At 40.6% G+C, this 26,275-nt stretch overlaps 1 protein-coding gene across 7 annotated transcripts in view; it reads right to left on the reverse strand.

Moving 5' to 3' along the window:
- Positions 1 to 3,379: 3,379 nt before the first annotated feature.
- PDE4B (phosphodiesterase 4B) overlaps positions 3,380 to 26,275 on the reverse strand; it is a 549,769-nt gene continuing 526,873 nt past the window's right edge. For 6 of the 7 annotated variants that reach the window (XM_066268958.1, XM_066268959.1, XM_066268962.1 and 3 more), the window contains 9 exons: positions 21,964 to 22,057; positions 15,789 to 15,967; positions 14,516 to 14,614; positions 14,211 to 14,375; positions 12,545 to 12,644; positions 10,431 to 10,585; positions 10,192 to 10,314; positions 9,286 to 9,468; positions 3,380 to 5,698 (listed from right to left, as the gene is read on the reverse strand). In XM_066268958.1, the coding sequence (XP_066125055.1) occupies positions 5,333 to 5,698; positions 9,286 to 9,468; positions 10,192 to 10,314; positions 10,431 to 10,585; positions 12,545 to 12,644; positions 14,211 to 14,375; positions 14,516 to 14,614; positions 15,789 to 15,967; positions 21,964 to 22,057 (1,464 nt within the window). In that variant the 3' untranslated portion in view covers positions 3,380 to 5,332. Of the gene's footprint in view, positions 5,699 to 9,285; positions 9,469 to 10,191; positions 10,315 to 10,430; positions 10,586 to 12,544; positions 12,645 to 14,210; positions 14,376 to 14,515; positions 14,615 to 15,788; positions 15,968 to 21,963; positions 22,058 to 22,754; positions 23,205 to 26,275 lie in introns of those variants that run through there. The other variant, XM_066268964.1, reaches the window with a different exon arrangement.

The following is a 26,275-nucleotide window of genomic DNA, read 5'->3' on the forward strand; positions in this document are numbered from 1 at the left end:
TCAATTGGCACTTTATAAATATGTGTGGAAGAAACAAAGTCTTAGCTGACATCTGTGGTACTATGGCTGGACACTTGATCCCTTGCTTAAGCCAGCAACCTTGGGCTCAAGCCAATGACCTTGGGGTCATGCTATGATCTGTTCAAGCCAGCACTCCGTGCTCAAGCTGGTGAGCCAGCGCTCAAGCTGGCAACCTCGGGGTTTCAAACCTGAATCCTCAGTGTTCCAGGTCAATGGTCTATCCACTGCACCACCACCTGATCAGGTGTGTTGAGGGATTTGATTGATGTGGGAGGTAACCAGGTTGGAGAATTCATGGCAAGGGATACAGGATGCACAAAACATGTTTATATTATAAATGGGATTTGCCAGCAATCCTACCACATCTTGGTTCACAGGTGTTAAGGCTCATATGATCATTAATTTGATCAGTGAGGAAGACATGGGGCTCAGAGAGGTAGTGATGGAATGGTGGGAAAAGGCCTGAGTTTATTATACCATTCTAACAGATTTATAGTTCCCATTTTACTGAAGCCCAGGGAGTAGGTGACATGTCTAAAATTGGGCAATTAGTAAATGGAAAAGTTAAAATTAGAACCTAGGCCACATGGCAAGGAACTCCACTCAATAAACCTTCTTTTTCTTGGACTCAATTAGGCTTTCTTCAGTGGAATGAGAATTACTATGACCCTCCCCCTCCACTTAATTATGTCAAAATTAGCCTGTGGGGATATATTAGGAAAATGCCATCCTATATGTGAATACATGCTCACACACATGTATGTATTTCAACTCTGAAGGTTCCTGAGTCTATAAACCAGCCTTAAGCTCCTATGTAGTTTGTTAAGTACTATCATCTTCAGGCTCGGCAAAAACGTCATAATAATTTCTGTTTATGCAGGTTCTCACTGCCCTCAGAAACACTGGTGTGCCGTTGCAGGTAGGAGGTGGTTATACTGGTGGCCAGTGTTCTGGAGGCAGCTGATTAACTTTCTTTTGAACTGACCTTCATTGTGGGTTTCCTGAGAACAGAACTAGGGTTTAGCATTCTGGAAAGCAAGTGGTGAGCAACAGCAGCAGCTTGCATGCCCCTGGGGTGTAGAGCTCTGTCTTATTCATCTCTGATCCCTGTTTCTTCTCTGTATCGGAACCAGCGCCTCGCCCTGGTGAGTGCACAATGTCTGCATACAGTTGCTGGGAAGGAAAGCTGCTGTGGTGTGAATGCTTGAATCACCCCAAAATTCATGTTGGAATCCTAACCCCCAAAGATGACATTAGGAGGTGGGACCTGTGGGAGGAGCTGGAGTCATGAGGGTGGAGCCCTCACAAATGGAGTTAATGGTCTTATAAATGAGAACTCAGATAGATCTCTAGTCCGTTCTACTATGGGAGGACACAGCAACAAGTCACCAGCTATGAACTAAGAAATGTGTCCTTCAAGTGTATGGTGGTTATGGCGGGTGGGGAGGGGAATGGAGGGGGTGGGAGGAGAGGAGGGGCACAAAGAAAACCAGATAGAAGGTGACGGAAGACTATGTGACTTTGGGTGATGGATATGCAACATAATCAAATGTCAAAATAACCTGGAGAAGTTTTCTCTGAACCTATGTACCTTGGTTGATTAATGTCACCCCATTAAAATTAATTTAAAAAAAAGAAAGAAATGTATCCTCATTAGAATGTGAACACATTGATGCCCTAATCTCGGACATTCTGGTTCTAGAACTGTGAGAGATAAATTTCAGTTGTTTTTCAGCTAGCTAGTCTGTGGTATGTTGCTACAGTAGCCCACATGGATTAAGACAAAAGCCTTAGTTACAAGCCCATTTCTCTCTTCTGGAACAGTGGTTCTCTACTCACAATTACACATTAGAATTACCTTGGAACAGTTTAAAATATCTGATTCCCAGGGCCCCACCGAAAAACAATTCAAACAAAAATGAAGTGAGGATGGAGCCCAAACATCCATATTTAAAAAAAGTTATCCTCCAGGTTATTCTCATTATGCAGCAAGGGTTAAAAACACTTCTCTAGGCCCTGGCCGGTTGGCTCAGTGGTAGAGCGTCAGCCTGGCGTGCAGGAGTCCCAGGTTCGATTCCCGGCCAGGGCACACAGGAGAAGCGCCCATCTGCTTCTCCACCCCTCCCCCTCTCCTTCCTCTCTGTCTCTCTCTTCCCCTCCCACAGCCAAGGCTCCATTGGAGCAAAGTTTGCCCGGGTGCTGAGGATGGTTCTGTGGCCTCTGCCTCAGGCGCTAGAATGGCTCTGATTGCAGCAGAGCAATGCCCCAGATGGGTAGAGCATCGCCCCCTGGTGGGCATGCCGAGTGGATCCCGGTCGGGCGCATGCGGGAGTCTGTCTGACTGCCTCCCCATTTCCAACTTCGGAAAAATACAAGAAAACAAACAAACCATAAAAAAAACACCATTTCTCTATAGAAGCAGACCTTCAAACATTTATGCTTATGTATAGCTGTAGATATGTTGTTAAAAGCCACACTTACGGCTTTTCTAACCAATTCATTTTTGTCCCTCAATCAGTAAGAGCTCAGGGAAGGGGGGTTGGCAATCAGAAGTCGGGGGTGGTGGTAAAGTGCTATAAATATTAGCTCTGAAACCAGCAGGCAAGCTGGTTCTGCAATGTGGCCTCGCCTCCAATTGGCTTTATACAGAAATACTGTAATTTCAGTCTATTGTGTGAGTTCTTTTAGAGCAAACCCTCTTAGGTGTTCACAAACCACTACCCTGTCATTAAAACATCACAGGCCAGTCACTGATTCTTATTTGCAAACTTTGTCACCACACACACACACACACACACACACAACTTCTCAGGATAATTATTTTTTAAAGCTGACTTGAAGATTTCAACAAAATATTTAAGTATTTTGCTTGCAAGGTTCACATAGTTTTTCCCAGAAAGAAAAGCTTAGCCGTATGATTAACAGCAGACTCTGGGGACTGTACTTGAAGAGAACTCTTTGCACCTCAGATTTCTCATGTACCAAATGACCGGTGGGACCATCTGACTACAGTAGGCTAACGATCTGTGATTCTGTGGTTCACCTTTGAAAGGATCCAGCCAAGCTGGAGATTCCCTTTTTTTATCTAGTAGATTAAAATCTTCAGAGTCATATGGTGGTTTTTGTTTTCCTTCACTGGCTCCCTGCTTGCACCACTGAGCTGAGTGAACTGTTGCTAAGAAAATGTGTAATGTCGCAAGCTCGGGGACTTTCTGGACACAAATTCTGAAACTTCAGTTTTGATAGTGGTGAAGCAAAGCGGTTGGTTTTCTTTGTGGGGTATGGTAGGAGAGAAGAGAAAAGAGATCTGCTTTAGATACGTCAGAGCTAACCCCAAATAATTGGGCTTACGGTCTAATCTAATCATGCTTTTGTTTATTCACTTCATAGAAAAGTCTCTTAAGAATGCATTTGAACACAATATATAATAATAATAATAATAATAGTACTAGAACATACATTGTGAGAAACTTTTGAAAACAATAAAAGGTCCACCTGAAGTAATGCAGTGTTCATAGACAGACAAACCCATTGGTCATGCACATTGGTGCCATTTCCATAGCTCTGAGTCACAAAGCTGAACTGAAAGCATGAAGTATATTTTACAGACTGAGACTGAAGCCAGTAAGAGGCCGAACAAGTGTTATCAGAAGCTTCACATTTGCATAATTTACTACATCAGTTCACATTTTATTGTAAAATTCACATTGTTTTATTCTCTTTTGTAATTAATTGGAACATGACATCCCTGCTTAATGGCAGGCAGGAGGCTTTCTTTGCAAAGTCAGTAGCTCAGGAACACTCAGAAGGACCATCTGTGTGCAAATGTAGTGTTGTTGCTTTTTAAACTGAAACCACAATTATAATAGAACCCAGTTATAACCCAACTCATGTGTACACAGATTTGGATAGAACATGGGAGAAAACCACATCCTGTTGCCCCCTACCCCTATCAAGCTATACAAAAGAAAAAGTTCAGTATAAACTGTTTAGTATCTAATGTGAGAATCCTGTTTCCAAAACTGGTTTGTAAAAGGGTTGCGCAGTATTGGCAACTCAGACAGGGAAAAGGGCAGACCCTCTGAGTGAAAGCCCACTGATGTCCTCTCCGGTGAGGGGCCCGTATGTCTCTCTTAGCGATGTTCAGGTTATATAATACACCATACAAAACATTACAAGAGAAGTTGCAACTCTTAGGCAGAGTTTTCTACACAAATTTAACACCACCATTGGCAGGCAATGTTAGATATATAAATTAATAACTTACAAAAATTACATTATATACAATAAGTAATAAATACACTGCTATAAACAGAAATGGAGGTGTTAGTGCAGAAGGTAGTGCAAGAGAAAGACGGCAGCATTGAATGGAAAACGGCATAGTTGGGTGTGAGAGTGGTGAGAAGAGTGAGAGGACAGCACGGAGCCGTGCAGCTCCGGGGGCACAGGGGTTCAGAACACAACGGGACACACTGCTTTGTTAAGCTGAATCTTATACAGACTGTGACTGTGAACAACACAACTTCCTCTTCCTATCTCTTAGTCTGTTCAAATTGATTCTGTTGTCGGCAAAAATGTAAAATTCCAGAGGAGAAAAAAAATACTGTTCAAAGCAAGCAAACAGAGAGAAAGTTGGAAGGGCAACTGTGGAGCTGGAAGGGACAACAGGAGAAGGAAATCGAATGTGGTTAGAAGTGTGTCTTTTCTATTTGCAAAGGTAACGGTAGTAAAGTGAAAGGTATTGCCCAAGAAAGAAGGAAGACTTTTCTTTCCTTTTTTTTTCCCCCCCCAGAAAGAGTCAAAAATGTTTGTATCAACCTTGAAAGCTTATCTGTGTAGAAGTTGATACTACACTGTAGGTATTCAACAGACATTTTTAAAGACATGAAAATGTTTTACAAAAAAGGCACACAGGTTGGCAGACAAAGGGACAGGTGAGCAGGTTTATAAATGAACGGATTAATCAGTTCAGTCACTAGAGGGGACAGATTCCCAAAACTTAGTGCAGAAAAAATCTCTCAGGTTTGTGTCTTCTATTTTCAAGCCATTTAGTCGTGATCTGAACTTGGCCTCCAGTACCACATAAAGCTTCAGCTCTCCACCAGGCTTGAGAGCAAGGCAAGTCAACTGTGGAGTTTCCTGAGCTGCTGTTTGCTTCACGGTCTTTCACTCTGGCTCCAAACTCAAGTAACTGGAAAAGCCACATGGCCCTTGTCCTGTGCAGGCCTTGGCCCCCATGGCGGGCTGGCCCTACCATACAGCTGGCATGCTTGTCAAGGGTGGAATGTTCATCTCCACACAGAGAAGGAGATTAGGTGTCGATCGGGGACCTGTCTTCTGTACCAATGACTACATCAGTTTCTCCCAGTGAATCCCTAGTTTCTGGGTCAATCACACAAACTGTCTTTGTGCTGCTGAAATAGCTATGTCCCTCTCCCTCTTTTTCAGGTCCTTCAGAATCCTCCTCTTCCAGGGTCAGTTCAAATTGAAACTTCTCCATCAGTCCCTGGCAGTCTCTGTTCTGCTCGTCCAGTGGTGGGGAGGGACTCTGGGGTATCATGCTCTGATACCAGTTCCTGTTATCTTCTAATGTATCCAGAATGTCCTGGGCATCAGGCTGTACCAGATCTGCCCAGGTTTCCCACAGTGGATGGACAATGTAGTCAATGAAACCAACCTGGAGAAAAATAAAGTTACACGCCTGTTATCGTGATTGACCCTTGAAAACCAAACAAACTGTCCCAGTTTTTATGCAAAAGTAAAGCGACAACAACCCAAGAGAGATCCATAATAATGGATTCCATTATTTGAGCACATACTGTACGATATATCTTGGACATAATATATGTTATCACTCTCAATCTTGCAAAGTAAATATTGTTATCCACTATTTACAAAGGAGGAAGCTGAGACTCCCTGAGATTAAATATCTTGACAGAGGCCGCAGAGCGGCGAGTGGCGCAGCTGGCACTTGGTCCGGCTTTGTCTGATTTCAAAGCCTGTGTTCGTCGCACGTCTCACTCTGACTGACGACTTTTCCTTTTCCGTGCGCCAGATAAGAAGTCTGGACGTAACCCTGGCTGGGAATGACTTTGTCACTACTTGGATTCTGTGAGTCATTCTCCGAAGAAGGAAGCCCCAGGTCCAATGGGCTCTGACTCAACATGCTTTCCCTGATAACTTGAAAATAGGCTGCTGTTCCAAAATGAAAGGGAGCCAGCCCCTGACTATTCTGAAACATCTCGAGTTCCGCGGAATGCTTTTGGTTTGTAGATGAGTTTGGCAAAACATCTGAAAATACTTCAAGCTCCTAAACCAAAAAACGATCCCCTTTGTGGACACATCTGCAATTATAGGGCCCGCAGTCATTTCCAGCAGGGGAAAGAAGGGAAAATAAAAACAATGAAGCCATTCCTGTGCTGGTGTTCCTGTGAATGAATGTGAGGCTTATGGCTCTGCGATGGTTTACACAGGGGCTGTGCATCCTGCTTGAGCTGGCTCTGTGGCCATATGCTGACCTCCTCATTGTGAGACAAACAGGAAACAGTGGGAGTGGGGGCAGGTTGAGGGAAAGAATAAACAGAAGTGGGATGAGAGAATGGAATTCCCCTGTCATGGTCTCGGGACCTGGAGAGATGCTGGGTCGGGATTCAGGGGGAGATGAGCAAGGGCAATTTATAGGTACCCATGGGGATACTATGTAGCTACCTTTCCACACTCTTGGAAACTTCCTTTTATTAACATTCTTGTTGTACCCTGTTAAAGAATCTTAGTCACATGTGACTCTTTTACATCTCTCTGTTTATTTATCATCTACCTATCCTCTATTATCTATCTATCTATCTATCTATCTATCAATCATCATCTGTCTTTTCTCTGGTGCTTCTGTAGTTTTAACAAACAGAATTCAACATGAAAAATAGGGCACCTCTAATCTGCACTGGTTTTCAGAACCAGACTGCAGGTGATTCAGGTATTTCTCTTGCTTTCACCCACACCTTTTTTTTTTTTAATCTCTTTTTCTTCATTATGTGTGTTTAATGGATTTTAGTGACTATTTTCAAGGTGTTTTCCAGGGACCTGAAAAAAACAAGCTCAATCAGCTGAACACAATGCAGTCATTTCCTTTCTTCATTTGTTTTGCTTCTGCTAAATGCTCAGCATTTTTCAAAAGGTGGCCTCTAGTTTCTTACTTCCTGGTCCTGGGAAGAGAGAGCTCTACAAATCCTGAAAAGCATCTAACCAAGGGCTTGATTGCCAGACTACACAGAGAAGGGACACTGGAGCGCATCTGTGGAAACACCTGGGTGGACCATGGTGTCAGGGCCCCAGAGAGACCTGTTCACAGTGATGGAGTGAATCGCTTTGGGTGGAGGGTGGCTGAGTCACTGAAGAGCTGGTGAAATGGACCAAGAGGACAGTTTTTTTTTCACCTGATACACTGGGGAAATACATGTTGTGTCTGTCTCGCAAGGCTGTGTGGAGGTTCAAATTTCAAATAGGATAATGTATGAAAAAATACGTGGAAAACTTCAGAGACACTAGCTAAATGAAAAACATCACTGTATTAATTATTCCCACTAATTAATTAACTACTGTCTTGTTCTAAGTAAGGCTTTAAGGCAGCGATTTTCAACTCATGTGCCACAGAACATTTAAAACATGCAATAACTGCCTAGTCATGGGCACTGGCCTCTTTTCCCTTAGATTGTCAAATTAAAAAAATGACAACCGCAAGCCCGACAGCTGCTATCCGGTGTGAACGAATCAAAATTATACCTATTTTTTTTGTCAGATCAGCAAAAATATATATATTTTTGGTGTGCCACAGAATTTTAGTAATTAGTTTATGTATGCCATGAGATAAAAAGGGTTGAAAATCACTGCATTAGGGGTATTTAAATTGTCCCTAAATTAATGTTATCTTGCATTTTTAAAGCATATTAGATTTTTAGGCACTTTCACAGATTTTAAACTCATATGATTGGTTTTTTTTAAAAGAAGCAACAAAACAATAACTGCAAAGGAACTGTACATTACAGGTGTATGTAAACTTGGGGGTAGCAGGTAGTGAGGAAGGAGGATAAATACAAACAAAAATACTCTGAAGGCTTGTGTGATAAAGACCCTGCACATCCTATAGACTCATTCTCAGTCCTGACCACCCGGCTCAGGCCATTTGTTGTCCTGAAAAGAAATAACATTGCCACAGGCCCTAAACCTTTGTAGGGATAATTGCACTTGTTGGCACTACATTCTATGCAGCTAGAGGCCTCTGGGGCATTTCTGAATGCCACTGCCTCCTGTATATTGTTTCCAGTCCTCAGCCCACAGGGAATTTGTAACTTTGGATACAATCAGAAAATGACAGCATATTGTCAGAGTGTAGATGTAATCTTGGAGGAGGACACAGGACGGAGCATGGACTATGAGATAGAAGAGAGCTGTAGGAATGAGATGTACTTCCTCTGAAGATGGGGGCAATGTGCTTGATTATGAAGCCAGCACAGATGGGGTGCAGGGAGCAAAAGTAAGAGATCCTGGGTAGAGAGAGAGCTGGGAGAAATCTGTATGGATGAGTGAAGGAGGCTGTAGTGTTCACGTTTATCGCTGGATGCGTTAAGGTCATAGAGAGCTAGCTAAACTGTTGAAGGCTACATAGTTCAAACTTCACTGTATAAAATTGAGTGTAATGAAGAAGGCAAATGAGTCGTGAGTATAATGAAACTAAATGGGTAGTTGCTCCTTTATAATTTCATATATATATTCCATTAAAAGAAAAGAACTAGGCCCTGGCCGGTTGGCTCAGTGGTAGAGTGTCGGCCTGGTGTGCAGAGGTCCTGGGTTCGATTCCCGGCCAGGGCACACAGGAGAAGCGCCCATCTGCTTCTCCACCCCTCCCCCTCTCCTTCCTCTCTGTCTCTCACTTCCCCTCCCGCAGCTGAGGCTCCATTGGAGCAAAAGATGGCCCGGGGGGCAGGGGATGACTCCTTGGCCTCTGCCCCAGGCGCTTGAGTGGCTCTGGTCGCAACAGAGCGACGCCCCGGAGGGGCAGAGCATCGCCCCCTGGTGGGCAGAGCGTCGCCCCCTGGTGGGCGTGCCGGGTGGATCCCGGTCGGGCGCATGCGGGAGTCTGTCTGACTGTCTCTCCCCGTTTCCATCTTCAGAAAAATACAAAAAAAAAAAAAAAAAGAACTAAACAGAACCCTCCAGTTCCACCACCAGCAAAGCTCACAAATATTTTGAAAACCTTCTGTTAGATACCTGGGATTTTTCCACAGAAGCCGTGTGCTTGTCACACATTGGGCTAATCTCCATTCCCCTCTCCCGCTCTTTGTCTCCCTGCTGGAAAAATTCCTCCATGATGCGGTCTGTCCATTGCCGATACAATTCCAAGGACTTGGTGGGGTTGCTCAGGTCTGCACAGTGTACCATGTTGCGAAGGACCTGAAATCATCAAGTTTTGGAAATCCCATAAAATAAGGTATAAATACTACCAGAACATCTCATCCCTCTTGTACTAGTACACTTGGTACCAAACCCAAGAACATTTTAGTTACATTATAATTATAATGTGTGCACCAAAAAAGCAGACTCACAATGGTGCTGGTCAGAGTTGGTTATTTACCAGTATAGGAGTCCCAAAAGGGAAAATGTGTGTCTTTTTAAATTGATGGTCATTGGATATAAAAACTGGAAAGGACATTAGAGGTCACATATTGCCATCATTTCCTTTCCTCACTTTGGAAAAAAATGCTAAGAATTACTCAAAGTCGATCTCTTCACATTTTCCACTTGTCCAAAGAGGAGACCAGCTGATAGTAATTTGTATAACCAAAACAGACTTCACAAACAGCAAGTCAATGGTATTTATATCCAAACATAAGTTTTAGGGACCAGCAGTCACGTACACTCTATTACAGATAGATCTTGCCATTTATTTTTAGAACTAAGCAATTCCATAATTGGGGTTATGTTTTTCCTCGTAAATTAGAGAATAAGCTGTAATGTTTTCTTTAGTTATTTCTAAGTTTGCTTACTTTGTTCTTAAAATAAGCCCAAAGTTATAGTAATAACCTGGGACATGCAACTAACTTAAGTTTCTTTTCATTTTATTTAAATTGTTGTTTGGTTTGGCTTTGTGTCAGATCAAAGACTTTTATAAAATACCTGTATACGATCAGTGTAGTTGTCCAGCAGAAGGACTCCTGAGCTTGTAACTTTCTTTGTTTCTACCATTGTCTTCAGGTCTGCCAGCAGGCTCATATGCTTGGACATATCAGTTGCTAACACCTTGGGCAAAAACAAAACAAAAATACTCAATGAACTCAAGTTTGTCAGTGAGAATGTGATTTTTCCTCCTGCGACAGTAAGAGGAAGAGAGGCACACAGAGAGGCTGCAGCCTTACCATATCAATAACCATTTTCCTGAGTGTCTGACGCTGCTTCTTGGTGAGATTCTGAAAGATGTCACAGTGCTCTTCTTGCAGCAGTTTGAAACCCACAGCCAGATGGTGGTTTTCCAACACAGATTCGTCATTGTACATCAAAGCAAGTTCTGAATCTAATAAACAAGAAAAAAAATGACTTAATAAAAAGGGGTATAATTCGAAAGTTGGCATCAGCTTAATGTGAAATCTGATCTAGTTCTAGTCAAATAGTTTTAAGAACCAAGGTCCACATGTCATGTCCCCTCAGAGAAAGTCTCCCTCTACAAAGGAATGCAGTAAGTTTCTAAGCAAAATGTGGATATTAGTATATAAACTTTTTCTGTTTAAAATTCATTAATTTTAAAATCCTTTTTCTCTTTTTTCACATTATAAAGAATTTGACATTAGGTACAAGCATTCTTCAGCTGCTAAATCCTATTTTTATCTCAGATTGTAATTTCCTTTATGTCTTCACACATTTTGTGCTTTAGAATAGAAAAAAACTGAGAATACCACTAAGCTTGATCAGATGTATTAGGATTTTCAAACTTAATGACTTTTTTATATGCTTGCCAGCTTTGTGAATTGCAAGTTTTGGATTTTCGGAGAAGATAATGGTGTGAATGTAAAATTTCATTTTATTCAAATAATGTAGCTTTTTAAAGCATTCCATAAACATGGTAACAAAACAATAATACTTTTTAGAACAATCTTGATGTCAAATTTTCTGCTATCTGGGTTTATACATCAAAGATGGCAACATCTGGATATATAAACTACGGCTTCCAGACTGCCTTTCACACAGAAAAGTCAGACATCTTTCATTAGGCAGAGCCCTGGTCTGCAAATGAGAGTATGGTCATCAAACTCATGAAGTCATATTTTCTTTTAATCAAGAATAATGGTCAAGCGATGGCAATATGTCACTAATTGCAGGTGCTATTACTCACACACCATTGCTTTCACTGTGTGTTTGGAGTTATATCCTCAGAAAAGGTAATGGGATATATAGTCATTTCAGCACTCTTGCCCTGCTCACCCCTTGTGGTCAAAGGTACAGAGCTGTAAAATGTCTTTATATGTTGTAATGTTGTAGTGGCTGTAACAGAATGACCTTTTTTTTTCTCTGTGAAGGTAACTGGCCTGTACATGGATTGATTTATGACTCCACACTAGGTCAGCTGATATAAACTGACACAGACAAGTAGTTGCCCAAAGTTTATGTTCTTTCACCATAAGGACTAGGTAAAAAACAAGGTACCTGACACCTAGATGACTCAGATATTCTGACGATAAAGTATGACAAGGAGTCTGTTACAGTGAGTAGCTCAAACATTTCTATGAAACTATTAGCATTTGATGTTAATCCTGAAAACAGGAAACCAATATTCTCACAAAAAAATTAGATTTTTGGCATTTAGAAATAGTGCATTAACTGAGAGAATTTATGAATTTTCATTAGCATATATACTAAACATTCTGAGCATGACAAAAGCTTTATTGAGGATGGCTGAGGATCCCAAGGCTGGACCAGCTGTGAAAGTCAATCCTTCCTACTACAGACTAATCCATAATCAAACTTATGCAGTTGGAAGAGAGTTTGTGGGGATGAATTTTGGAAACTCATTCCAGTGCTTTTTCTCTGAGTCTTATTTCTGTTTAGAGGTTTCCAGGCTCAGATCTAATATTTGGGCCTGCTTCCTCAGCAGAGAGGGACATTAGTGGGTCACCATGCTCTGTGTGAGAGCCTTGCATAATACTGAAACTCATTATCACATTGTTCCCAATTCTTTCCTTGTGCTTACTGGATAATTCCACATCTGTTACTCTTTTCTCACATATCGTATTTTCCAAACATTGAGTACTTTTTATGGCTCCCCTCTGACCCCATGCAAGTTCTCCATGCAGCTCAAAAATTATATTGCCCCACTGGACACAGTATCCAGGAAAGGTCTGACCAGTGTGAGTGGAATGGAAGGATTACCTCATTATCACTTTTATTATTGTCTATAACAAAAACATTAGGAGGGAAAAAAAAATTAAGCAGTGACTCATACAATTATCTCAAATGACTTTTCTAGTGGTGAACTCACTTGTGTTGATGAGAAACTGGTTGGATACTCCAGGATGATCAACATCATGAATAGCAGCTGCAAATATGGCAGCCAGGATTTCCAAATCTGTGAATACAGCCTGCAGAGCAAAATGAACACATTCAACTCCCTGTTCCATCTGCCAATCCTGTTTATTCACTTTCATGTTAGAGTATCCCATTGCGTTCTTGTTGGGAGGAGGACTGTTTGTTGATTTTTATAGGGTATCATAAGTATTTTTAATTAAATGCAGATTCCATCCATCCCCATAAGGTTTCATGTGAAAGGAGGGGCGGCTGGAGACCACGCCCACAGACTGAGACCCGGGAAGGCCTCCGTACAATGCTGGTTGTGAACGATCAGCTGGTACCCGCTGTGTTTTTCTTGGCTAAGTGGTATGGCAAAATGGTGCTTATATAACACAAGCACACACAAGTTAAAGAAACTAATCAGACCATCTGTGCTCTGAGATAGTTTTCAGGCTGCACAACTTCAAGAACAAAGGCCAAATTCCAGACTCATAAAACTGGCAGTCAATTATTTCCCACAACTAAATTTGCTGTGTGGTCAGAAGATTTCATATATTCATTCGTCCATTCATTTAGTGCCTATCCACTAAATGTTTACTAGAGGCAAGATTTAAGAACAATTCTAAGAAGTGAAACCCAGTGCCCCACTGCTCAATTCCTGCATGCCATGTCATGAAGCCTGTGCCCTCACTGGTACACGATGATTTAAATTTCATCTTTATATAAGTATATATTCCTTCTGGCAAAAATGTATTTTTCTGGCTGATAAACAGTGTTGGTCTATTCTGACATTTACACAGAATATTTCCTTCAGGGAAATAGAAGAGCCTTAATTCTATCTCACTTTCACAAGTCTTCCTGGATTTCTTCTCTTAAAAAATATGAAACCCAAGCAATAGAATTATGATCTATTTAATCTTTCTTCACCTTCCAAATTTACCTTCCAAATTTACCTTCAACGGTGAGGCTGGGTTAAGGTTGGCCAGTCCCTCCCTGCACTGAGCCGCTCACTTTGGACAAACTGACCACTACTGCCACATGTCCAGGAGGAACATGGTCTGCCGGGCACAGTGCTGCTAATATCAGTACAAACCAATGCATTAATCTGGTGCGGAAGGAGTCACAGTCACCTCTCAGCAAGATGTCTACCAATTTTCAATTCTAGATTTTTAGTTACTTTTTCTTCAGCCCATAGAATCAGTATTATGAATTCGTAGGAAAATAAGTCTATGGATGCTTATTTTTAACAGGAACTAGACAGAAAACTTTATATTATGTTTCTGTGCTATACCTCACAATGCCTGGGATGGTGTGAGCAGTTCAGATCAGAACATGCATGTTGAGGATATAACATATACCAGTCACTGAACTAAACACGTATTAGATACAAGAGATACAATAAAAAATAAAGTATCCTGTTAATTGCTTGATAATTAAACAATTTTTCAATTGCAAGGGGTATAAAAGGAAGGTTGCTTTGATATGAGTAACCCAAATGATAAGTATTATACATAATCAAGAACCAGTTCAAGAATATGCAGTCATCTGATGATATTATTTCTGCAAATATATTACATATTGTATGGCACTTTTTGAAGAGGATGGGCAGGTATGCAAAAGAGATCATAACTACTCACATCCAATGCTGGTGTGGAAAGAAGAACGTGGGTTGACTGGGCGACATCAGCAGCATGTAGGCTGTTATGATATGCCACATCAGAATGGTAATGGTCTTCTAAAGTCATCATGTAGGTTACAAATGTATCAGAAGAGATTTTGAATGTCTTTAGGAGGTCTCTCTCCTATATCGTAAAATGGATTAGAAAATAAACAAGTGGATATCCAGAAATGAAGAAAAACCAAATCAGAAAAGTAAACTGAGATAGAAAAAAAAATCATAGTCATCCAATAGACTAACTAACATCCTTTCCTGTTTACTCACCTGGAATATGGCATACATGATACATGTTAGGGGCCTATTGTGTGAATATCCAGCCACATTGAAGATATTAAGGCCCCATTTGTTCAGGTCTTCCAACTCCTGTAATTAAAATTAGAGGAATTTAGGGAAAAGGATAGGATTTCTTTTTCTTTCTTTTTAGTTTTTAGCATACCTCATTTTTTTTTTTACTTACTTTTTGAACAATGGCTAGTTAAGTCATTTGAGTGTCTATTTAGAGTGTTCTACTTACACAAAAATGTTAACATAGAATGGCCTAGGAGGTTGAGCATTCTCTTCATTCTAGTTACAAATTTCTGTATATTTCATTTATAAGTTTAGTTGCTGAACTATATTTGCCTCATCAGTTCTCAGCTAATGTTGTGCTCAGAGGTAGCTGAAAGTGATTAGAGCTAGAAAACCATTTCGGAGATATTCCTCTGTTCTTTGGTTATTATCACTAAGGGCCAGGTCAGAGAGACTCAGCAGCTAAATGTGCATTAATCAACCCTAATTTAATGAAGAATGCCAGTCATGTACTATATCCTATATGGTTCCTAAGCCACAGAGAAACCTGGAAGAAACATCCTTCAGTCCTATGTTGTAGGATTATTCTAAGGTTATCTGATTAAAGGAACAATTTATTCCATTCTTAATTATTGTTTAGAGTGAGGGATCTAGATACTCCTTAGAGGGTTAGCCCAATGTGTAATCAACCTTACTCTAATGATATCTTTCAGAAGGCCACATGGAATGTCCTTTTGCTCACAGTCAGCTCATTTCATTTTCACGAGGCTGGAAGACCTCAGCAGTTCCCTGCGTAGCCTCCTAAAGCATGTGTGAACTCTTTCTGTGCCTTCTTCCACTACCGGGGTTTGGGCTCAAGAGTCAGTGCTGTCAGTTTCTCTCATTTCTTCTCCAGCTCTGCCCATTGGCCCTTGGCAGACCGTCCCTAAAATGTTCTCTGGGGTAATTCAATCCTGCCACTGGCTTCCCCTTGGATCCCTCCAGTGTGCCTTCAGTATGATTCTCAATCATGAGAAACTATCAATTTACAAATCCAAGTTAGGGTAAAAAAAAAAACAACCCTTTGATATAGAAAAGGGGTCTTTAATTAGGCACCAATCAATAGACAAGAAGGCCATACCATCCTCCTTATCATACAATTTAATAATTAAGCAAAGGCGACCACTACCATTTTCTGGCAGGTAGGTTGAGGCATCTGTCTGCTATGAAGTAGGAAGCTACATGCACACACCCCCCAGGGCACACCTACCTTGGCCAGATGATCTTCATTTTCTGTGTTGACTCCAAAGCGTGAGATGCTTGTATTGTTTAAGCTTGAACTATGCATCAGTTTCTTCACTCCGCTTATCTGTGTCATGAGCTGTTGTTTTTTCTTTTTCTCTCTATCTTTCTGGGTGGGAGATGGGATCTCAACATCATTCTGCTTGTCTGCAACAAAGATATTTGTTTTTCAGACCACGACTGTCAATGAGAACCCATTGCAATATGCAAAACAACTTCTAAGCATTCTCAATGGATTTGCATCTTATCAAGAACTGTCATGCATGATCTCACTTGATCTTCAGGACAATCCTGTGAGGTAGATGAGAAAAATACTTTGCTCTGTTTTGTTCCTAAGTGAACTGAGGCCCAGAGGAGCTAAATAAGTTGTCTAAGAAGTGGCAAAGGTAGGATTCCATCCCTGAATTTCTCTCTGCCGTCTAATTTAGGAGAATCACACTTGTACATTTCCAAGGTGAAGCATCAATATTGGTTTTGTTTTTGTTTTTGTTTTTTTTCTGAAGTTGGAAACGGGGAGGCAGTCAGACAGACTCCCGCATGCACCCGACCAGGATCCACCTGGCATGCCCATCAGGGGGCGATGCTCTGCCCATCTGGGGCATTGCCCTGTTGCAACCAGAGCCATTCTCACACCTAAGGCAGAGGCTACAGAGCCATCCTCAGCGCCTGGGCCAACTTTGCTCCAATGGAGCCTTGGCTGCGGGAGGGGAAGAGAGAGACAGAGAGGAAGGAGAGGGGGAGGGGTGGAGAAGCAGATGGGCGCTTCTCCTGTGTGCCCTGGCCAAGAATCGAACCCAGGACTCCTGCACGCCAGGCTGATGCTCTACCACTGAGCCAACCGGCCAAGGCCAATATTGGTTTTTTAAAATTAATAACTTATATGTTTGTATAATAGAAAATTTTCATGCAGCCAAGACCAGGTGCCTAAAAACAGGCTTTATATTCTGCTCATATTTTTATATGTGCATTAATTTTTAAATTTAAAAAACTACTTAACTTTAGCTGTCTATAACTTAGAATTTCAGTTTAGGTAAGCAGAATATATGTCAGACTATAAACTTCAAATAATTACTTTAAAGCCTTGGGTTATTACCATTTGAGGTTTAGAGGAAGACTATAATTTCAGTTTTATTTCATGTCTTGTATCTATTAATTCTATTATAAATAGTAATAAACAGTGTCTCTCATTTGTAACAGGCATTACATTTATTAAAACATGTATGCTTACTAAATATTTATGATCATCACATTTAATCTTTTAAAAAATTCTGCTACCAGGTAATAGTAGAACTAGAATTACTGGGGGGAAAAGCATGTCTATCTGCTCATAGAAGCACTTTTCTCTAGATCATGCTACTAAAAGTATCAGCAATCAAATATTCTTCATTTCGCAGAGGGATATATCCTGAGTGCTTCTGAAAAATGCATTCACTCGCTCAGGCCACAGGAATGCCTGGGAGTGCACTGAGGCAATAATTTATTAAATAGCTTAAAAGCTACTGCATTAAACTAAATGACGCTCTGTGGCTGAAAGAGTTAATGTAGCTTTCAAAAGTTCTGACATTTATCTCTCTGCTTGTTACAGTGAAAATTAGTACAAATACAACTTTTCCATTTGAAGATGGCATGTGTCCAGGTGGCATTCTGTGATCTACACTATTTGCTGTCGACTCTTGCAGATGATGGCATAGTCATATGTTCTTCTCAGTGGCCTCTGCCTGCGCACAGGGCCCTAGGGACAACTCGTCAAAGCAAAGCAAGCACAGGAAGACAGGAGCAGCCATCATGTACACCTCAACACCTGGCTGTAGGGCTGGAGTGAGGATACTTCTCTCTCCTCAGCATCTCAGTATCTCTGTTGCCCACAAGCTCCTAGACTCATCAGCCATACTGTGACTTTTGCTTAGGGAGGAAATTTAGTGGTCATTTCAATGAGTTTAGGGGTTTCCAACCTGGTTCAGAATCAGAACCACTCAGGGAACTTTCAAAAACTACAGACGTATGAGCCCCACCCAGCCCTACTGAATCAGTGCTTTTTAAAAGCTTCCCAAGTGACTCTGATGGTCAGAGCCAGGTTTGGGAACCAGTAATATTACCACACTCTCACTTTTCAGATGAAGTCAGCAACTTGCTCAAGCTCAAAGGGCAATTTGTTCAACAGATATTTATTTTGCAATTACTGTGTTCCAGATACAGTGATTTCATAGCATAGAACCCAGGCCTTGAGGTTCCTATAAAAAAATTTTTTTTCTAGTCTCACAATCTCTGGCATTAAAGATGATATATTACATTGTTTTTGAAATTACTTTTCTCCCTTCCACTTCATGCCTAATATTGACTACTTATGCTAAAATGAAAGGTCACAATAGCCCATGACTTTCCCACCCAGCGTTCTTCACCCTTCTTCATGTCTAGTTGAAAAAGCTGTTGGATTCTCTTGTGTCTCTAGTCAGTGGGACTCACAGCTTTTTCCCTTTGTTTAATTAAAGATCCCCTGCAGCAGTGAGTAATTGAGCTGAACCACTACTGTGTCTAAGGCTGGAGCATTACAATAAAGAAGAAAGCCAATGTTCACACAGTGCCAATTTGACATTAATGGGTGTTTCCCTACGCAGGCACTGGAACAATTAATAGGTTTCCCCTATTCTAAATTTCCTCTGTTAAATGCTTTTCCCTGTTCTGAGTTTCCTCTGTTAAATGCTTAGCCAGCATAATGTGGAAATAACCTGAAACCCAGACTCAAAGAATCACAATAAATCTTCAGTGAATTTACATTTACAGAATGGTCAGATGACAGTAGGAAAACAGTGGACCCACAGAAAACCACCACCACCAACAGCAACAACAACAAAAAAAACAGATGTAAAAAAAAAAAAAGTCATGTCAAAATTCAGCTAATGGCATAATTTGAGGTGCTTTACTTGCTAAATGATAGCATTTGAGCATTCAAAGTTCCCAAGTTCTTTTCCTTGTACCTTGAAAATTCTGTGTTTTGGCTTTTGAGACAGTAAGGAGAGTTGTTTTTTTCTTCTGTTTATAACAATATTAACTAGATTGTAATACCACAGCTAAGCACCTTGCTTTATCTATGCTTCCTCCCTGCAGGTCCTGCTTTACTTCTCATACCAGCACCTGAAGTCCATTTCCATATAATACCATCCAGAAGGGCCTGAATGGTAAATAGTCCCTTGCCCGCCTTTTGGATTATCTGGACAGCGTCCTTTTTGCTGGAAATGTAACACAAATTTCACAGACCCCTGGCGTAAGGGATTCCCTCCTGATGATGAAACATTTTAACATTCAATGACTCTTATTGAGATACTGCTCTTCCAATTTAACTTAAATTGTTAAGGTCTTCTCATTCTGTGCTCACTGAGATGGTTGCTATCCTCTAATAAGACCTTTCTAGGTATATTAATGGAAACTGTTAAACATTTAATTTTTATGTCCAACAATCCTGATTCCTAAAGACTTTTCTCCAAAAGAATAGGAATATTACTTAAATACGTTTAAATGTGATTTTCTTCCATATGTTCTAAGTTCCTACCAGCCTTCTTTCCTAGTTAAAGAAGTGGCAGGATATTTAGATGTAGGACTCAAGAGAGCCAGGTCTTACTTCCGACCCAGAAACATATTAGCCACATAATCTTGTTTGAGTTACTTTGCCGTTTTGTAGGTCTCAGTTTTCTCTCTTGCAAAATGAGGAAACTGAATTACGAGGCCATTAAAGTTCGTTGTGGTTCTGACAGTCCATGAAGAAGGCTTCATTCATGGTCCTCCAGGAGTATTCACCATGCTCACAAGAAAGGACTAAGAGTTCCATATCCGGCATTTGCAGTTTGGAAACAAGCTTTGTTTGTTTGTTTGATTGATTCATTGCTTTTTAAGACTGTCAAATTGAAAGTCTACAGTCTATTACAGAGAGTTCAGTTTGCCAGGTATGTTAAGCAAAACTAATAAATGCCATCTATATCAGTCACAGAATGTTAGAATTGGAAGGGATCTGGGATATCGTCTATTCCAACGTTCCCATTTTACAGATGAGGCAACTGATGCATCTTGTGGTTATATGATGAGGTTTCTATCTTCCTATATTTTCCTAAGAATATTTAATATTTTAATCTGTCTGTCTAGTCTGTTAGATCAGGCCCACTGTGTGCACGCACACATGCTCACACACACACACCACCCTCTTCATGCTCAGTCTGCAAAGACTGAGGTCCTAACAACCTTCCTCAACAGGGTGCTCTTGATAATTTAATGTTTGAAATGATAAGAAGCCAAATAATTGGTCTTCCTCAAGAGATGGGCCTAAATAGCAATGAAATGTTCAATAGAGAGTTGACATTTGCCTGTTCTTGAGAAACAAAGTGTTGAGACTGAGAATTCATCTTTATTATCTTATCAGCTTTTGCACTTGATAGCCTTGGACAACAAAAAGATGTGAATTAGCATTCTACAATACACTTGTCCCTGGCAGGTGGGTAGTGAAAGAAATGACAGTGAGGAGGACTGCTTAGGTGCAGTATTAAGGGCTCAGGGACATTATGAAGCTTTACTCTGGTCACAAGTATCTCTTCTAAGACAGAAGAGCCCTGGTATTTTAAAATGCAATATTCCTGAAAACAAAAAGGAATTCTTGCACTTAATGATTTTATTCTTCTCTTCCACAGTCCTGACCTGTAAAATGTCCCTAAAACAGTCTCCAGCTTATGAAAAATAATTGGGTGCTACACAGAAAGGACTACATCTGAAACGAACAGGGGAAGATGTCTTCCTTCAAAGGAGAAATGGGGAGATAACGGAGAATAAAAAGGATCAGTATATAATGCTTCCTGTTCAATTAGATTCTAGCTACCTCTTGGAGCTCAGATGTCTGAAAAATTTTTCTCCTTTGTTCTTTCACAAAGGCCTAACACAACTGCAGCTGGAGAAGACCAGGTGTTACAGACACCCACACACAGGAAACATCTGGGAAAGCACTTGTTAGTCGTCAGGTTCCTCAGGTGCCCATTGGCTGCGGAGTAATTCTCTGAGCTTTGCACTAGGCCAGTCTAAAACTGGCCTGCTGATAGCAGGAACTGTTTTGGTGTTAGACAAACAGGATTGATTTTTAAAATAAAAGCAGAAGAGGTACGTGTTTCTATAAGGCATCAAGGCAGATGCACATTGATTTAATGATATGTAGCTCTGTCAAAAAGAAGGAAGGTATATTCAGCTCTAAGAACAGGTCATTTCCCTGGAAAGTAGAGTTCTGGGTACAGGCATAATTCAGGGGTAATTGAAAGTCCACAGAATCAGAATCTAAATGCCATCCATTTACTTTGAAATTAAGATTTACAGATTCCACTAAATAATTCTACTAAATTATTCATTAAAGAAAAATATAGCCCAAATAAATTCATTATACAATAGGATGGCTTTACATATGAGGTCGGAAACCCCTACTAATCAAACAGGATGCACGAAGTAGTTAAGGAATCACTGGTGGAAACCCTTTTTGTGTCATGTGTTAAATACTAGCAATGTGACTACAGAGCAGAATAGATAAAGCCTCAGATTGGGAAGATAACAATGCTGCTTTCAGGGAGCTAAATCTTTCAGTTACAAAGATTCTTTCTCCTCTACCTCCAATTGTTTTTTAAGAAATAGCAAAACAGTAGTCAAATTACTTCCAAAGCTTATCCTCATGGGCCAAATTACCATAGTTATTCACCAACCACATCTCTTAAAAAACACCTAAGAGGAAGTCTGTTCATAGCCCAGATATTGAAAGAATTTAAAGAATACCACTTCCCAGGAACCAATGGAGTCATCCTGAGAGTTCGGGGGATTGAAACCACCATTTCCAGCTCTTGGCAGAGATGAAAATAGGTGGGTAGATAAGGGTGACCTGAGGTCCATAAAAATACACTTAGATGATAATAACTTCTGTATTTGATGGATATTTTTATTTTTTATTTTTTCTACATCTTCCTGCTCCTTTTTACCCCTTTAAGTATGGCTTTAGTTCTTACTTTAAATGGATTTGTTTTTCTATGACTTTCCCTCATTTAAAACTCACATAGGGATGTTCCTGGTTTGTAGGGATTAATACTGAAAAACTATCAGTTATGAAAGAGGTTTCCCAGTTAATATCTTACCTAAGAAAGTATTTGAAATGTATTCAGACACCTGGTTCCCCGATCGGCTCATTTCTGAGAGGTGTGTCAGCTCCCGGTTCAACATCCTTTTGAACTGTGTATAAAGAACAAAAATGTATTAATCACCCCCAAAATAACAAATTATCACTTTACATGTTTGCAAATTTGCTATCTAAGAACCAAGAGAGATTCGATGAGCTGATACCATTAGATAAAAGATGCTGTTTCCACGAAATACCATGCCCCCTTAATAGTGAATTATTCCAATGTCATGTTAAGAAAGGTTTTCTTAACATTTCTTAGAATTTGAATTTGATTTCTTTTGAAGATGCAAACACAGGAAAAGGAATCTTAACAGAGGTCTACATAATTTCACTTGAAAATCTAAGAACATTTAAAAATATATTTATTGGTAATAAACTCTAAAGCTATAATTTGAGTTAATAACCTACACAGTGAGAAGAAATTATATGTGAAAAGATTTAGGGGAAACAAAGGAGTAAAAAAACATCCTTTAAAAAAAAAAAAAAGAGTTGCGTAAAAGTTATTGTCTTTTAATCTTATTAAGCAAAAGAAAAAGGTTGTCTTTTAATCTTATTAAAAGACAGCACGGTCTAATTTAATACAGTGTAATAATATAACATGCCCTTATTTCATAATAAGCAGCTTCACTGGACTAAGTGACAACACAGATTAAATCATTACAGATTTTTTCCTACTTCATAAGAAAGATACAGATATAAATGTTTCAAATTCTATCAAAGATACACAACAGAATCAAATGAACCCACCTTGATGTAACCCCAAGATACAGATAACAAATAGTTTGCCTCAGGCATTTTGGAATGCTCTCCTTGCCACAATCCACAGATCCCTTTGAAAGAATTCACAGTTCTGAGAGAGCAATCCTGAAAGGTTCAGGAAAGCCTTGCACATTCAGTGGCAAAATAATCAAAATTTAGGAAAGACAAAGCCTCCAAAACTTAAGGTATTTCCTAATCCAAGCAAAGTCCATCTTCACACTCCATTCTTGCAAGAAGCCTGTGCTCCTTGCTTCTTTTCTGGCAGAAAGAGGAATAAAATCAGGAATTGCAGAAGGAGTAAGAGCCTGTCCAAATGGATACAGCTGGCTGGTGTGCAGCACTTATGAATTATGAATAGTCCTAGTGGCTGAAGGGATTTCCACCCTAGCTTAGTCCTGTTCAGCTGAACTCTGAAAGGAAGGAGCAGATCTTCTTTGCTGAGGGGTTGCCAGACTGGGAAACACAGCCATCTTTTAAAACGGAGAAGATTAAAATGGAGGAAGCTCCATGAATATTAAGTAAATCTGAAGTCAGTACCCTCCCCCATTTCAACTAGGTGCTCTTAACCCTCTCTCCTCTGCAGAGACCAACATTCTGCAGACACCGCCTCTCTGCAGAGCTCAGCCACTCGAATGGTTTCAAAGTGATGGTGCTCTAATATGCTTTCTGAACATTCAAAAATACAATACAATAAAAAAAGGTTAAGACTGTGGATGTTTTCAGATGAGGCTTTCAGCGTATAAAAAATAGTTTTAAAAAACTTTTTTTTGGAGGATTTTCTTGCTCACCATCCCTGTGCCAATGCATGTAGCCTTTTACAATGACACGAATGGGAAAGAATTATTTTATTTTGAAACCACTTCATATGCAGAAGGCACTTTTCTGCACACCATCAGTTCATTAATATACATACTAGATGATGTTCAACAAATTAAACATATTTAACCTTTTGATCTAGTATCTAGAATGTGTTCAGAAATAAAAGATATTGCTTGCTGCATGAATAGTGAATTATTTAGGGTTCTGAACAACTATGCTTTTTTGGTAATTTAGTGTTACATCTTCTAACCCATGTTGGAAATATTTAGGAGTTAAATTTATTTTCATTTTATTTTAGCAGGCCAGGACATGTTGAGAAAGTCATTCCTTTCCTCAGGTGCTTCCCCACCCCCTCCTTGTCAGTGTGAGAGAACAGGCAAGTGGGATGTCTAAGGCTAGCAGTGCCCTACTGTAGTGGGATTCCCTGCCCTGGGCCAACCACTCCCTGCCTCTCTTCTCTCGGTTACCTCACCCCTGACTCCCAGCAGTTCAGGTACAGCATGTTAAAGGAGTAGCAAAGCACCATGGCAACAGCTCCCCCCACCCCCACACAGACAATTGACTCTCTTTCCTGTGAGGCATTCCCCTTTCAAATGAGCATCCTGCGCTGGCAGTGGCTTCACCGCACACATCTCAGCGCCCTTTATACCAGTGTCTGTGCCCCGGGGACCGGGCATTTTGAGGTAAAGCAACGCAAGTCAGTACTGCTGCCTGCTGACTTGCTGCACCTCATACTGTTCTCAAAGGGGCACAGTCACCCCTTCTGGGTGACCCTGTTGTGTACGTGTGTTTTCCCATGATACAATATGTATGTTACAGTAACCAGGGATCTCTGAATCAATCCCCTCAGCTACTGCTGAACCTCTTTGTCATTTTGAATTCCAGGTGAATCGAGTAAGTTCTAAGTTATTTGGTTTTTAAGACATAACTGCTCAGTCTTGTGTGTGTGTGTGTGTGTGTGTGTGTGTGTGTGTGTGTGAGAGAGAGAGAGAGAGAGAGAGAGAGAGAGAGAGAGAGAGAGGAACAGATAGGGACAGACAAGAAGGGAGAGAGATAAGAAGCATCAATTCTTTGTTGCGGTACCTTAGTTATTCATTGATTGCATTCTCATCTGTGCTTTGACCAGGGAGCTACAGCAGACCGAGTGACCCCTTGCTCAAGCCAGTGACCTTAGGCTCAAGCTGGTGAGCCTTGCTCAAACCAGATGAGCCCACGCTCAAGCTGGCAACCTCGAGATTTCGAACCTGGGTCCTCTATGTCCCAGTCCTACACTCTGTGCGCCACTGTTCAGTCTTAATGGCATCTCATTTTCAGTTCTCTAAGGACAGGCACTTACACTAAAGGCTTAGAAGCTGGAAAAGACAGGTTACTGTGCTCTGATTGATCAGCTGAATTTTGGCAAAGAAGCAAGCTTTACTTGGAACATTGCAAAAATATCTCATAAAAAGCATATAGAGACAGATGATTTTTTTTAACTAAGTCTCTGCACTAAGACTTAGCCAAATGTAACATTCGAATAATCATCTTTATTTTGGTTCCTTTGGTCTCTCAGAAATATTTAGAAAGATTTTGGAGTTAATCAGGTTTATATTATTTAAATCATATCATTTTATCATGTATTTGTTAAATATTTATTGAAGCATTGAAGATATAGCAGTGAAAACAAAAACCTTTTCATACTTTTAATCAACTTACATCGTAGCAGAAATAGTAAGATATATTAGAGCATGTTAGTAAACCCCGAGAGTTAAGAGTCTGGGGAGAGTTGGGAAAGTTATTTATTAGCTTTATTGGTCCTTGAGCTCAGAATATAGGAGCAGGCAGAAAATTCAATTATAAACAACTGGGGAAGGAAAGACTTTTCTCCTTTCTTCCTATCGCCTCCCATTGTCATAGGACCTTGTTGGCATACATTATAAATTGGTCCCAATGTGAGAGCAGGGAAGTGGCTCTCAGGTACAGGGCTGAGAATAAACCAAACTTCTCACCTTTCCAGCCTAGCCTACAGAAGGGGCCAGTACTCACGTAAGTAGTTAACAGATGAATACCATCTCCCTACAACTCCTGCCTAAAATAGTACTGTGAGTCTTCGCTAGAGGCATGGAAATGCTACCAAAAAACAAAGTCATCTTAAGGTAACTGTAAAACTCACATAATGAAATACGCAAATGGTGGTCACTCAGTGTCAGAAAGCAATGGAGTTCTTTAAATGTTGCTTAGCAACAGCCGTTGGTTTTCCTCCTCTGTAAGGGAGGGCCCAACCACACTGACTAAGGCAATCACTGCTCTCTTCAGAAAGCATTTATGAAGGGCCCACTTATGTTGTGCTCTGTACACACTAAGGAAGGCAGACACAGCCTTCAAAGAGCAAACAGGGGGGACCTTTTACATTCTAGCAATGTGGAGTCCAATTAGTATGATTAGTACTGGCTTGTGAGAAGACACATCAAGGAATGGAATAGATCTGAACTGTGTTTGAGGTTAAGGCTGAGGAGACAGTCGGGGAGCTCAGCTCAGTGGGGTTTTCAGTGTCTGACTCCCAGATAGGAGCTGTTTCTGCTGAGCCAGAATCAGCAGTGATGTGCCAGACGAATCTAACCTCTCATTCTCAGTTCTCAATAACAGTCCGGCGAAGTCCCTTCACCCCTCCTATACAAAATGAGAGTGACATATGATTTTAGGATCTCAGC

This window comes from Saccopteryx bilineata, chromosome 3, assembly GCF_036850765.1.
Source record: "Saccopteryx bilineata isolate mSacBil1 chromosome 3, mSacBil1_pri_phased_curated, whole genome shotgun sequence".
Lineage (NCBI taxonomy): Eukaryota > Metazoa > Chordata > Mammalia > Chiroptera > Emballonuridae > Saccopteryx > Saccopteryx bilineata.